Source organism: Myxine glutinosa, chromosome 14, assembly GCF_964187855.1.
Source record: "Myxine glutinosa chromosome 14, kmMyxGlut1.1, whole genome shotgun sequence".
NCBI classification, from domain to species: Eukaryota; Metazoa; Chordata; class Myxini; order Myxiniformes; family Myxinidae; genus Myxine; species Myxine glutinosa.
Genome location: NC_136274.1, coordinates 31,942,247 through 31,956,296, shown reverse-complemented (window position 1 = coordinate 31,956,296; position 14,050 = coordinate 31,942,247). Strand labels below are relative to the sequence as shown.

The following is a 14,050-nucleotide window of genomic DNA, read 5'->3' as shown; positions in this document are numbered from 1 at the left end:
GAGGGGTCAATATATGGTTGAACCCCAAAGAAATTGATACAAAAGGTTTTTCAATGGATTCTGGTACCATTGGGCATGCTAAATAACATACTAAAAATCTAGTAACATCTGACTTCCGGAAAGGGGTCATTTTCAAGATGGCGTCCAAGATGGCTGCCGGGAGCTTAAAATGGCCATATCTCAATTATTATTCAACCTAGAAAGGTGGTTTTGGTGTCCAACCCTAGGTTTTAGGGCCCAAGGAATCCAATTGAATCAATAAAATTACCATCAGTTAATTATTTATTGACAAGTCCAAGATGGCATCCCAAGGTGACATCCTGATCCACTAAAATGGCTCTGTCGAATAGTAGTCAACCTAGAGAGATTTTTTTCAGTGTGTATACCTAGGTTTAAGGCACCCAGGAAATCATCAAAATTACTTAAATAAGCACAAAGTAATCAGGTAATCCAGTAAGCCAGGTTTACCAGCCCATTAGGCATTTGTTGTCTTATACAGTTAGTCGCTATTCATCGTCATCCTCCGACTCACCAGAACTCACCATCCTCCGCCAAAAACGTCTTCCGAAAGGCTGATAAGCCACAACTAGCTCACGCGATCTGTGATCATGCAAGTGATGCCATCCTAGATTCTGTACCAGAAACGGAGATCCACGTCCTTGATGGAGGTTCACTCCTTCACAGAATACCATGGAAGAGTGGAGAAAGCTATGGTGAAATAGCGCAGTCGTATGCTGACTTCACCATCCAGCATTATGGTTCAGCTACGACCATTGTCTTTGATGGCTATGAGGAAGGGCCGTCCATTAAAGGCAACACGCATCAGAGAAGAGGACACAATATTCATCCCATTGTCAGCTTCACTGCTGAGACAAAGTTCTCAGGCAAGAAGGAGGAGGTCCTGTCAAGAGATATCAATAAACAGAGACTGATCGGGATGATAAGTGATGAACTGAGAGAAAGGTATTGCACTGTGGTCAATGCACCTGGAGATGCTGACGTAGATATAGTAAAGGCTGCAGTGGAGGCATCTCTTCTACACACCACTACACTGATTGGAGAAGATACTGATCTCCTTGTCTTACTCCTTTACTATGCGCAGGGAGACAGTAAGAGCCTTTATTTCAGATCAGACAAGTCCAAAGCTGATGGCAGTTTTAAAGTGTATGACATCAACCGTCTAAAAGAAATCCTCGGACATGACGTGTTCTCAGTTGATATTCATCCATGCCATGACTGGTTGTGACACGACTTCTCGGATTTTTGGTGTTGGCAAAAAGACTGCTTTCCAGAAGCTTGTAAAAGGAGACCCTGTCCTTCGGTCTTGTGCCAACACATTCACCATCCCAAACCAGACCACAGAGGTGATCGATGACCTTGGATGCCGAGTAATGGCTATCCTCTTTGGTGGCAAGTGCAAAGATTCCCTTGCAACAATGCGATATAACACCTTCAGCAAGAAAGTTGTGTCTGCTTCGTCTTTTGTAACACCCGAAAGTCTGCCCCCAACTGAATCTGCTACCAAACTTCACTGTCGTAGAGCGTACTACCAGATCATGGTGTGGATGGGAAAAGAAGAGGGTATGGATGCCATGAAATGGGGGTGGAGCCTGCAGGATAATCAGTTTGTCCCACATGTCAAGAATGAACGCTGCTCCAGACAGTCTCTTGAAGGTCATTCATTGTAACTGCTCCACTGCCTGCAAGACACTCCGCTGCTCTTGTAGACGATATGGACTACCATGTACTACTGCCTGTGGACCGTGCCAACTTGAAGAATGTGACAATCCACATAAGTTTCTTCCAGAGGAGTCTGAGGATGACGATGAATAGCGACTAACTGTATAAGACAACAAATGCCTAATGGGCTGGTAAACCTGGCTTACTGGATTACCTGATTACTTTGTGCTTATTTAAGTAATTTTGATGATTTCCTGGGTGCCTTAAACCTAGGTATACACACTGAAAAAATCTCTCTAGGTTGACTACTATTCGACAGAGCCATTTTAGTGGATCAGGATGTCACCTTGGGATGCCATCTTGGACTTGTCAATAAATAATTAACTGATGGTAATTTTATTGATTCAATTGGATTCCTTGGGCCCTAAAACCTAGGGTTAGACACCAAAACCACCTTTCTAGGTTGAATAATAATTGAGATATGGCCATTTTAAGCTCCCGGTGGCCATCTTGGACGCCATCTTGAAAATGACCCCTTTCCGGAAGTCAGACGTTACTAGATTTTTAGTATGTTATTTAGCATGCCCAATGGTACCAGAATCCATTGAAAAACCTTTTGTATCAATTTTTTGGGGGTTAGGTGAGTTTTTTTCGTATATTGACCCTACTAAAAATCGACCCCTATTTTCCCATTGGCTTCCATTATATAATTACCTCCACCATCAAAGGTGGACGGAGGTTATGTGTTTCCCTCCCGTTTGTCTGTGTTCAGTATATTTCAAAGTTGTGGATGGATTATGACTAAACTTGGTGGATGAGTTGATAAGGTTGTCCAACTGATTGGATTTTGGTTTTAGGTCCAGATGCAGATGCTGCTTTATCAATGGGATATAAAAGGTAAACTGTTCAGTCCGGTGGAGGTGTGCGCTCTACCGCATGCCATTCCGGTATAAGATGTGCTCCTACGAAAACAAATTATATTGTTTAGTCCCAACACTTGATGAAAACACAAGAATGCAGCAAACCTTTTTTAAACACATATTTCAGAGGCATTCAATAATGTGATGAAAAGAATAATGCTCAAAATAAGTCAAAGAAAAAAATATATATATACTGAGTATAAACTGTGCTGATTGCTGCATGAGGAGGTGGTGGTGCAGCAGGATGTGGTTGGACTGAACCAAAACAAGCCAAGCTCGAACAGCACAAAAAGAAAGGGAATCAAGTACAGTATGAAAAGCTTGCATAAATGACCTGGGGCAGTATAAGACGCATGCTCAGTCAGACAGACTACAACACAGACCACACTGAGATTTATGGTCCCCCGCCCCACCCACCATTCAAATATATCAGAGAGTACTCTCTATGTAGGGATGGTGTGGAAAAAAACGTCGCTCCCATCTGCTACATACTAAGCTAAAGTTGGAGTATCTTCTTTAAAAACTCACTGAGGCTACATATGAGAGCCCACCTAGTCTGTTCAGCTGATTGTCGAGGTAGGGATCACTTTTCGATTCTCCAGACCAAGGCAAAAGCAAAATAAAGCGAAAAAACGGAATCGGTCAAACCCCGGAATTCATCTTCTTGTTCATAATAATAATAATAATCTTCTTCAGACGGCATATTTCCGAGCTGCCTCTATCAATAGCAATGATTCTGCTACCATTCGACAGAGTTTTACTTCCTGCAACATCCTTTGGTATTATAATTCTCGTAGCTTGAAAGAATTCCACGAAAAGTACGTAAAACTCATTCCTATGTAAAAGAATAGGACTGGGGTAGGCGTGGCTATGCCTGTCAATCAGCTTGATGGGGGCGGGGCCGCTAGACACATTTGCCTCGGTGTCGGCGTAATGCGTGATAATGTTATGTGACATCAAATAATATCAGCAGAAATATAATGTCTCGGGGAATGCCTTGTTTTTCATCGTTACATTTATAAAAAATAAAATAATAGCGAGGTACCAGTGCTATACACCGCACACAGGACACGTGATCACAAATCCTCTAGACTCTAGAGCAGGGGTCGGCAACCTTAGGCACGCGTGCCACCATTGGCACGCGGCAGCGTAATCATTGGCACACTGGCGAAAGCAGTGCCCTCTCAGTTGCATGACAAATCACTTCTTGAACAGCCATTGGCTGTTGCGCGGCCTGTCTTATTTAGTTTGATTGACGGTACGGCCTCCCGCTCACATTTCCCACAGTGCAGTGAAGCGGTTCAGGTTCGGTAGATGATGGCAACCCCGCTAGCTAAGAAAGCTGAAGTAAAGGTTCGAGCATTCCAGCCCTCATGGACAGAAGAGTGGGGTTTTGTTTTTCAGAAGGATCGTGCTGTGTGTACTTTATGTTTTGAAAATGTTGTTTGTCGAACGTCGAGTGTTAAGCGCCATTTTGAGACAAAGCACGAGAAAACTTTCAAAGATCAGGCAGACAAGGCAGAATCCATCAAACGTGCCGTGTCCAGGTATGGGAAGCAAGCCAACACCCTCAAAATCTTTGCCACTGCTAAAAACCAAGCGACTGAAGCAAGCCATCGCATTGCTCATTGCATTGCGAAACGTGGAAAACCATTCACGGATGGCGAATATATTAAGGAGGCTTTTCTCTGTAGCTCAGAGGTTCTGTTTGAAGGCTTACCATCAAAGAGACAATCAAATCAAGAATAAAAGATATTCCCATGTCAGCTAGAAGTGTTGAGCGACGCATTGAAGAAATGGCCTCCCGCAGTCGTTTGACAACCGACCACTCCGAAGCATGTTTGCAACTTAAAGTGACTAACGACAACCCCCAGATAATTGAGCTCAGCAAAGGAAAGCAGGGCCAGGGATCAAACTGACTGGTAGGCATCTGTTTATTTGTAGTACACATGGGTTTGCATATGCAGCTGTTTGTCCATCTCTTTTTTCCAACTCAGATGTGGATGTTTTCATGAGGATGGCAGCATTCTTGTATAGTACTGGTATTTCTGTTTGATACACTTTATTCTCACTTTTTGACATTTGTTTCCAATGCAATACTTTGTAAATGAGTTACTGAAAGCAGTGTTTTGAAATGGGGTCCGTGCATATAATTTGTAACCTCATTGGGGACAAATTTTACAATGATAAAATGATCATTACAATGTCCTAATTATGAGAGATAAATGTTTCTTTAAAATGTTGTTGCTATGCATGTAGCCTGTATGGATGTTGTTGCTATGCATGTAGCCTGTATGGATGTTGTTGCTATGCATGTAGCCTGTATGGATGTTGTTGCTATGCATGTAGCCTGTATGGATGTTGTTGCTATGCATGTAGCCTGTATGGATGTTGTTGCTATGCATGTAGCCTGTATGGATGTTGTTGCTATGCATGTAGCCTGTATGGATGTTGTTGCTATGCATGTAGCCTGTATGGATGTTGTTGCTATGCATGTAGCCTGTATGGATGTAGTTGCTATGCATGTAGCCTGTATGGATGTTGTTGCTATGCATGTAGCCTGTATGGATGTTATTGCTATGCATGTAGCCTGTATGGATGTTGTTGCTATGCATGTAGCCTGTATGGATGTTGTTGCTATGCATGTAGCCTGTATGGATGTTGTTGCTATGCATGTAGCCTGTATGGATGTTATTGCTATGCATGTAGCCTGTATGGATGTTGTTGCTATGCATGTAGCCTGTATGGATGTTGTTGCTATGCATGTAGCCTGTATGGATGTTGTTGCTATGCATGTAGCCTGTATGGATGTTGTTGCTATGCATGTAGCCTGTATGGATGTTGTTGCTATGCATGTAGCCTGTATGGATGTTGTTGCTATGCATGTAGCCTGTATGGATGTTGTTGCTATGCATGTAGCCTGTATGGATGTTGTTGCTATGCATGTAGCCTGTATGGATGTTGTTGCTATGCATGTAGCCTGTATGGATGTTGTTGCTATGCATGTAGCCTGTATGGATGGAATAAAATTCCATGTCTGTTGGAAGTATTTTTTTGATGTGGTGTCATAATTAAACTTAATGTTAAACTTAATGTTGATATGGCACACTAATTAACAAGAACATTTCAAACTGGCACTTCATGTCAAAAAGGTTGCCGACCCCTGCTCTAGAGGCAGGTCAAGGTAAAAGCAAACCACGTGATCAATAAACCTTCTCGAGTCACGGTTTCTCGGCGCCAGATTCGCTACATCGGCGCATCACTTTTGCCGTCGTATAAAACAGCCTGAACAAGGAAGGAATCCACTCAAATTGAATCTACTATAAATGGAGGTGTGTGTGTGTGTGCGTGTGCGTGTGCGCGCGCCATACCTTTTCACGTCTATTAATTAATTACGTACTATTCAAATGTGCCTTAACCCTTGAGACTGCTGAGACCCCTTAGACCTTGGCAGACCCTTCAACACTTGACCCAAAAGACCCCCGAGGACCCAAATCACCCCAAAGACCGATGACCCATATGACCCAAAAGTCCCCAAGGACCCAAAACACCCAGATGACCCAAAGGTCCTTGATGACCCAAAAGACCCAGATCACCCAAAAGTCCATGAGGACCCAAAAGTCCCCAAGGACACAAAAAGTCTCTGATGGCCCAAAAGTCCCCGATGACCCAGATGACCAAAAAGTCCCGATGAACCAAAAGTCCCTGAGTACCCAAAAAACCCAGATGACGCCAGATGACCCTGATGACTCAAAAGTCCCCAAACACCCAAAAGTCCCCAAAGACCCAAAAGTCCCCGAAGATCCAAAAGTCCCAAATTAAAATTTGGTCCAATGGACTAACTTGTGTCAGTCACTGAGTCGCAGAAGTCCTTTGCTGAAGTGCCATGACTGGAGTGAGAGGTAACTGCACCCAGCCAGCTGGCATGATGACAGTTGAAGTCACCACATATGAGGAAGAGAGAGTTTGGATGAGTTGATAGAAGTTGGTCCATGTTGTTAGACAGCGAGATGTAGATGGAGTCATCACTGTTTGGTGGACGGTACAACACACATACGAACAAAAGGTGGGAGCGGAGGGGAAGCCGTAGCCAGAGGTACTCCTGGGGGTGTGGTGGGGAGAGGGCAGTGCAGGGAGAGTGAGGAAGAGAGTTTTTGATAAACATCGCAACCCCACCTCCAGGACGAGGCTCCAAGTCTATCATACCGGAGGAGGGAGTAACCAGGAAGAGATATGAAAGAATCAGAGACATCTTGAAGAAGGAATGTTTCTGTTAAGCAGATTATGTCTGGTTTGTCAGAAGCAACCTGTATGGAGAGATCAATCAGGTTTGAGCAAAGGCCCTGGATGTTTGAGGTCCATACCGTTAAGGAAGAGTGAGGGGGAGCATCGGATACAGGACAGGGGAAGGGTAGGGTAAGATGAAGGGTGAGAGGGGGAGGTAGGGAGAGCTGTTGATAGTGTCAGATATTGCAGAAGAGTTAGGAGAAAGGGAAGAATGAGGAGGACAAAAGGTTTGATGGTGATGGGATGAGGCACAGTGATGGGTTGTTTGAGGGGGGAGGGCAGAGCAAAGTAGAAGGTTGGAGGAGGTGGAGGTAAGAGATAGAAGGGAGAGGACGTGGGGAGGTGGCAGCTTTGAGGAGGGGGGAAAATTGGAGAAAAATGGAGGTTGGGGAGATTTGAGGGGGAGCGGTGAAGGGCGGCAGTTTGAAGGGGAGGGGTGAGTTTTGAAGGGGAGGGGCGAGGGCAGAATTTAGGAGGGGAGTGGTGAGGCGAGTGTTTGGGAGGGGAGGGGTGAGAGTGGAGATTTGAAGGGGAGGGGTGAGGGGAGTTTATGAGGGGAGGAGCGAGGGGGAGTTTAGGAGGGGAGGGTTGAGGAGAGTTTAGGAGGGGAGGGGGAGTTTAGGAGGGAAGGGGTGAGGAGGAGCTTCGGAGGGGAGGGGTGAGTTGGGATTTTTGAAAGTGTTGGACGATTAATGGAAAACTAACATTTATTGCAAAATGAGTTTCTTGTGATTTTCAAGTCAGAGATCCATTTGAAAATGTTAGAGGAGGGGTGGAATGCAGGTGAGTTTAGAGAATGTAAAAAGGAAGAACTGTAAGAGGTCGATTTTGTTTTTGAAAAGGAGAGATTTGATGAGCAAATTGAAGACAGCCTTTTAAAGAGGGATAAGAAAAGCGTGTTATAATATACAACAGAATACAACACTGCAGGGGAAAGTTTAAATATTTTTGAACTAAACCATGAAAACGATCTGGGCAAATTCACTGAAGTGTGGACATGGAGGCTAAGGGGGATGAAGGATTCCAGAACTTGTTCAGAAGTAGGAACAGAAGAATAGGGGATTGACAGCCAGGTGAGCAGAGAACGAAGGAACAGGGAGGTGTATAAGCAATTATTGTGTTAGTACGGGAGAGGAGGGGCCTACTTTTTAAATTCATCATCAATTTTTTTTTCCTTTAAGGTTTGGTGAAAGTGGATCTGAGGAAGAAAGAGAAAGGTTGAAGGAGTATGGTGAAAACTAGAATTAGAAAAGTATCGGCTGGAGTGGATCGAGATATGAAGGAAGGAAAGAAAATGTGTGGGGCGAAACAACACGTGGTCGCGGTCTGGGGAGGGGGAAACTTCGTGCCTGGAAAGTGATGTTTTACCAAAGAGCACATCCTCTACACAAAAGGATTTATGATGAAACCATCTTGCTTAACCACATTGCAGTGAGAGCCTGAGTCCAAACATGTTTCATGAACTTCCCAGGCTCCAGATAGCCTTGTTTTGAAATGAATGTTTATGGAAGAGCAGGTTTAACATCAAGATGAAACAAACGGTTTATTGTTCAAGTACTGCTGTCTGGAATCTCAATAAAAAATATAATCTGGGTGATGTCAGTCAGTGACACTTCCATTATCCCATTGTGCTGAGGACACAGGAGAGCGGCATCCCAGAGATTTACGAGTTCTCATCCAACTGAAAGAACCACCTTTAGAGGCCATTCAAATCCAACTGAAAGCAGTGATTTAAAGTTTTAGATTCTAAAAAAAAAATAACTAGATGGTATTCATAGAATACTTACCCTGCGCAGTCAACTTGGTGCGAGCCAACATGTGTTTTTGAAGGGGTTTTTTTCTTTGATCCAATATGGCTGCCAGCCCACGTGAGCGATTACATCATAACTTTATATTCTCCAATATAATTGTTGTGTAGATCACGCTCAATAAATTTCAAACTGATCAGACCAAGCATTATCCCTGTCGAATTATGACATCATAATTAAGGCACCAATGACATCATCGTTAACAACACTTATTCCCCATGCAGAGTTCTTTACAATGAGCCACGTTTCAATTTTTTCCTTGGAGCGGTTTTGGAGATATAGAGGAGCAACGTTTTCTCAGTTTTGCCAAGATGCCGCATTCACCACGTGACCTATGACGCCATAATTATCATTGAAATATTCTACAGGAGGAGGCGCTCCTATGGTGAAAATTTCGTGTCCATCAGACCAACAGTTGCAGAGAAAAAAAATTAATACTGATCAGATGAAGCGTTATACTTGTTGAATTATGACCTCATAATGAAGGCACCGATTACATCATTAACATATCTTATTCCCCATGACGAGCCATGTTTCTATTTTTTCCATGGAGCGGTTTCACAGATGGAGAGGTGCAAATTTTTCCAAGATGGCTCCCGTACCACTTGACCTATGACGTCATAATCATCATGAAAATTCCACAAGCGGATGCGCTCCTATGGTGAAAATTTCGTGTCAATCGGACCAACAACTGCAGAGAAAAAAAATTCATACTGATCGGATAAAGCATTGTACTTGTCGAATTATGACGTCATAATGAAGGTACCGATGAACATCATTAACATATTGTTACGTCGGGAGGGTAGCAATATGTAGAGCCAGATAGATCTGAATAGGTAACATGCTTCGTCTGTCGCGGTAAGGAATCTGCCCTGTAATAAGTTTCATGTGTAGGCGTTTTGTTGGGTAAGAGTATACCTGTGAACATACCAGGATGTCCGAGTGATAAATAGAGGAGGGATTAAAAGATAAAGCTCCTGTATGTCACACCTGGTAGCTAAACCTTTGTCCCTTTTGGCAATGCACCCATTTAGACACTTAGTTAGGCTCTTTATTGCAACACTAAATAATTCCCTTCCCTGACATGACTTTGGAAGACGAACAGGCAAGGGGGCCGGCTCGGGGTGCCGCCGCGTGGACCGCGGCCAGCTTCATCTCCGCTGGGCCCCGCGTACCACGCTACACGCACGAGTTATGACCGGTCAGTACAGTATCAGTACCGGTCAGTACACACTACACGCACGGTCCTGTGATTGGTCAGTGCGCTAGGCGCGAACCTCCAGCCAAGGAGTGCGAGAGACACGAATCAACGCGGAAGGCGCGAGGAGGGTCGGAAAACGGCGGGAAGCTGCGAGTCGCTGGTTGGTAGCGCGCCATGGCTGGCGTCACCGCCAGAGGTTATAAAAAGAGCGCGACAAAATCTGTGCGCAGATTCCTGGCCCTGGCAGCCCCGGTGCGATTCCGAGTTGATTAGCGTCCTGTCCCTGGTTGAGTTGGCTCGCAGTCTTGGCCCTGGTTGAGTTGGCTTGTGAGTAGCAGCGCGAACACTAAGCACAGTTCGCAGTCATGTCCATGGTCGAGTGGAGAGTTACAGCTTCAGCAGCTCTTGTCCCAGCTGGCAGCCCGAGTTGAGTCCAAGTTGAGTCCGATCCCGAGTTGAGTTGAGTCCGAGCCCGAGTTGAGTTCGCTTGCTTCGTGTAACCCTGCGTTGGACCTTCGGTGCACGGACGTCGTGGCGGGGGGGGGGGGGGGAGGGGAGGTCGACGGGAAGCCTGGAGTGGGCGTTGGGCCGGGCCTTCGCGGTGCTGTGGTGCTGGAGCGAGGGGCCTCTTGGTGTGCAGCGGAGATTGAAGACGCCAAGACCACATAAGACCAACAACAACAACAACAGGCATTTTAAGGCCATTTTCCCTGCAAGAGCGGGGGTTAGCCTTGCGGTCCCCATGACAATCTTCTCCATTTTGCCCTATTTTCTGCATCTCCCCTTGTTAACCGCCTTGCCTGCATTTCTCCTTAGACCATCTTTAGCCAAGTCTTTCTCGGTCTTCCCCGTCCTCTACTTCCTTCTACATTCATTTCCATCACTCTTCTCAACCAGTCACTTTCATCCTTCCTCAACACATGACCAAACCATCTCAAACTGTTTCTCTTCACAGCATCCATCACAGGCTCAATTCCCATCATCTTTCGCAATTCATCATTTGTCTTCCTCTCTCAATGATACTCCACACATCCAGCGAACCATTCGCATTTCCACCCTTTCCAGCCTTCATTGCTGCTCTGCGTTCATTACCCATGTCTCGCTCCCATAAATCATAACACTTCTCACACATGCAGCATACACCTTTCCCTTCAGCTTAAACGACACTCCCCTCCTCGTCAGCACGCCACTCAGTTCCCGAAACTTCCTCCATGCACATCTCACTCGAGCAACCGTTGCCGAGTCTGATCCACCTTCTCCATTCAGCATGTCTCCTAGGTAACAAAATGTTTTCACACCTTCCAGCTTCACGCCTTCTCGAAGATCCAACTCAACATTTCCTCCATCTGCAGCTCCCTCTGTGCACACCTTACACTTGAATGTAGCTGCCACACTGGTTAATGACCCTCTCAAATCACTACATTTTTGATGAACCCACTCAGCGCACATTGTACCACCACCACCACCACCACCGTTTAGAGGCCATTTTTCCCCGCAAAGCGGGGGTTGGCCTTTTCGGGGACCGTGGTAGTTGTTGTTTTTTGGTCCCCTTTTTGAAGCAATGTTTTACGGCCGGATGCCCTTCCTGACGCCAACCCTTTTTGCCGCCTTCAACGACAAACAGGGAATTACCAGTGAACTGGTACTCAATTAGCCGACCTCGGAAGGATGACAGGCTGAGTCAACCCCGCTGGCATTAATTCGGCGATCGACCGAGATTCGAACCCAGGATCCTAGGATCCTAAGCCGGCACCCTAGCCGCTAGCCCAACACTTGTACATTGGATGGAATTCACTCCGACACCCTTCCTGCACACAGCACACGGCCACTTCCCAGTTCTTTCCACCTCACCACATGCTTTACCACTTGCCATCACCTTCGTTTTTCCGATATTCACCTTCAGACCTTTTGTCTCCATACATTCCTTCCACTTGTTCATCTTCTCCTTCAGTCCATCCATACTTTCTGCAATCAACACCAGATCATCTGCATACAACAACTCCCACGGTAAACCCTCCTTTACGTTCCGAGCCAGCACCTCCATCACAGCTACAAATAGTAGTGGACTTCGTACCGACCCCTGATGCACTCCCACCTTCACCTCAAACTCACCACTGTTCCCGTCCTTCGTCCTTACAGCTGTGCGCGCTCTTTTGTACATTGCCATCACTACACTGATCAACCATTCCTCCACTCCTAACTTCCTCAATGCCCATGTCACTACTTCACGTGGACCCCTATCGAATGTTCTCCAGATCAACAAACCCAAGAAACAACTTCTTCCTCTTCTCCATGTACTTCTCCTGCAACTGCCTCACAATAAAAAGCGCATCTGCCGTTCCTCTTCCTGGCCAGATCAAGACCTGAGATCAAGACCAGATAAGACCGAGCTACACATTTCACAATTACATAACGGACGTGTTATTTTGGTTAATCTTTTCCCTCGTCTGTATTCGAAGTCGGTGTGTGGGATCCCAATCTAGGATTTAGTACATTTTGTTATCGGCGCATGCTTTTCCTGTCCTTGCCTTTATTTGTAATAAACCCTTATATTATTTTCCATTCCCTGTTAAACCTGTGTTCGCTTGAGATCATTAATTCCCCGCAGGATTGAAGCCGCGGTCGGCGCGCTCCAGGTAAGCTTTTACCGCAGATTCCACTTTCCTTCTTCCTCCCGCGTCCATAGTTGAGTCCGTGTTTGGCCGTCGCCTCAATTAAAGCCGTTTTCGGCCCATCCGCGAGCCTCTGGTATTAACCGGAGGCTACGCACGACAATATCTTATTCCCCATGGGGAGTGCTTGCTAATGAGCCATGTTTCAATTTTTTCCATGGAGCTGTTTCAAAGCTGGAGGTGCAACGTTTTTCGATTTGTCCAAGATGGCGCCTGTACCACGTGACCTTATGACGTCATAATTATGGATAAAAATATTTACAAGCAGAGTCGCTCCTATGGTAAAATTTTGTGTCAATCGGACCAAAGGTTGCCGAGAAAATGAATTTTTAAAATGCAGACACGCATGCCACACCTAAGTATGCCACACGTACGTCATCGAGTGCCTAACCCTGCTTTTCGCTTCGTGAGTGCAGGATAATGATAATAATAATAATAAAACACTTACTTGGTTAATTTTGCATTTCAATGATTTAACTTGTGTTCATACTCCAATGTTTTAATCTAAATATGTAATATTTTTGAATGGGATCCATTATTATTATGGAATTACATAAAGGGTCTTTCCTTATGTACAAGACCAGAAAGAATGTTAGTGCGTGTGGTATGGATGCTCATTCACTCCTGAAATTTGTTTGACCGTCTTACAGAATTATGTACAATCAGACAATGACCTTTTGTCTTTGTTCGCTTGGTGTTGCTTTTGTAGTGTCCAACACCCAAGATAGCAAATACCACAAGTAACCTGCAGAGTTGCCACGGTGCGCCCGAGTCTGTTTAAGGCCTGTGAGTCGGGCCCTTTTTGGGATTGCAAGCTTCCCTATTTTGTTGGTGTGGTTCCGAATACAGTGTAATACCACAAGCGTGCACACAAGAAATATCAATGACAAATTCACCCGATACATTTCTTAATCTTGCGGAAGCTATGCACGACAAGCGGATTAGCTCTTTCACGAGCCTCGATTCAGTATACAAAAAAAACAAAAAAAAAACAAACGTCATTAAAAACCCATTTTACTCCATTTTTTTTGTTGAAAAATAGCAAGAGTAACATGTGAAATGCGACCAAGCTTTGAAAGCACAGGTGCAACGAGCTCAAGCTCACCTGCAACTCGCATGACGTAATGCGAAAGCCTGACGGAGTCTGACGGTGACGTCGCACTTGCATCCAGTGGAATGGGTTCCCTCTGGAAGTATTTCAGCATATCGAGAACGCTTGGGAAGAACAAATGCTGCACGCGGCAACGGTGGTCCTCGCCGACAGACAACCGCAGATGCTGCGGGGAAGACAGCATGGGTCTGTTTGAGCTCGGCTCGCGAAACACGCGTTCACCAGCATAGTCACGTGGACTTGACACGTCCACACCAAAAACGCTGCTTACAGCTGCATTAACATTTGTTAAAGGAGAGACTTGGCGAACCGTGTCGTCACGTGAGTCTTATTCTGCAGAAGATATCGTAAAATAAAGTTACTAACTGGAC

The 14,050-nt window shown here is 45.2% G+C and overlaps 1 protein-coding gene across 5 annotated transcripts in view; it reads right to left on the bottom strand.

The window, feature by feature from the left end:
• The window catches only part of LOC137439578 (SH2B adapter protein 3), a 165,711-nt gene that overhangs the window by 2,521 nt on the left and 149,140 nt on the right, over positions 1 to 14,050 (bottom strand). For all 5 annotated transcript variants that reach the window (XM_068135463.2, XM_078768106.1, XM_068135462.2 and 2 more), the window contains one exon: positions 13,674 to 13,845. In XM_068135463.2, the coding sequence (XP_067991564.1) occupies positions 13,674 to 13,845 (172 nt within the window). The remainder of the gene's footprint in view (positions 1 to 13,673; positions 13,846 to 14,050) is intronic.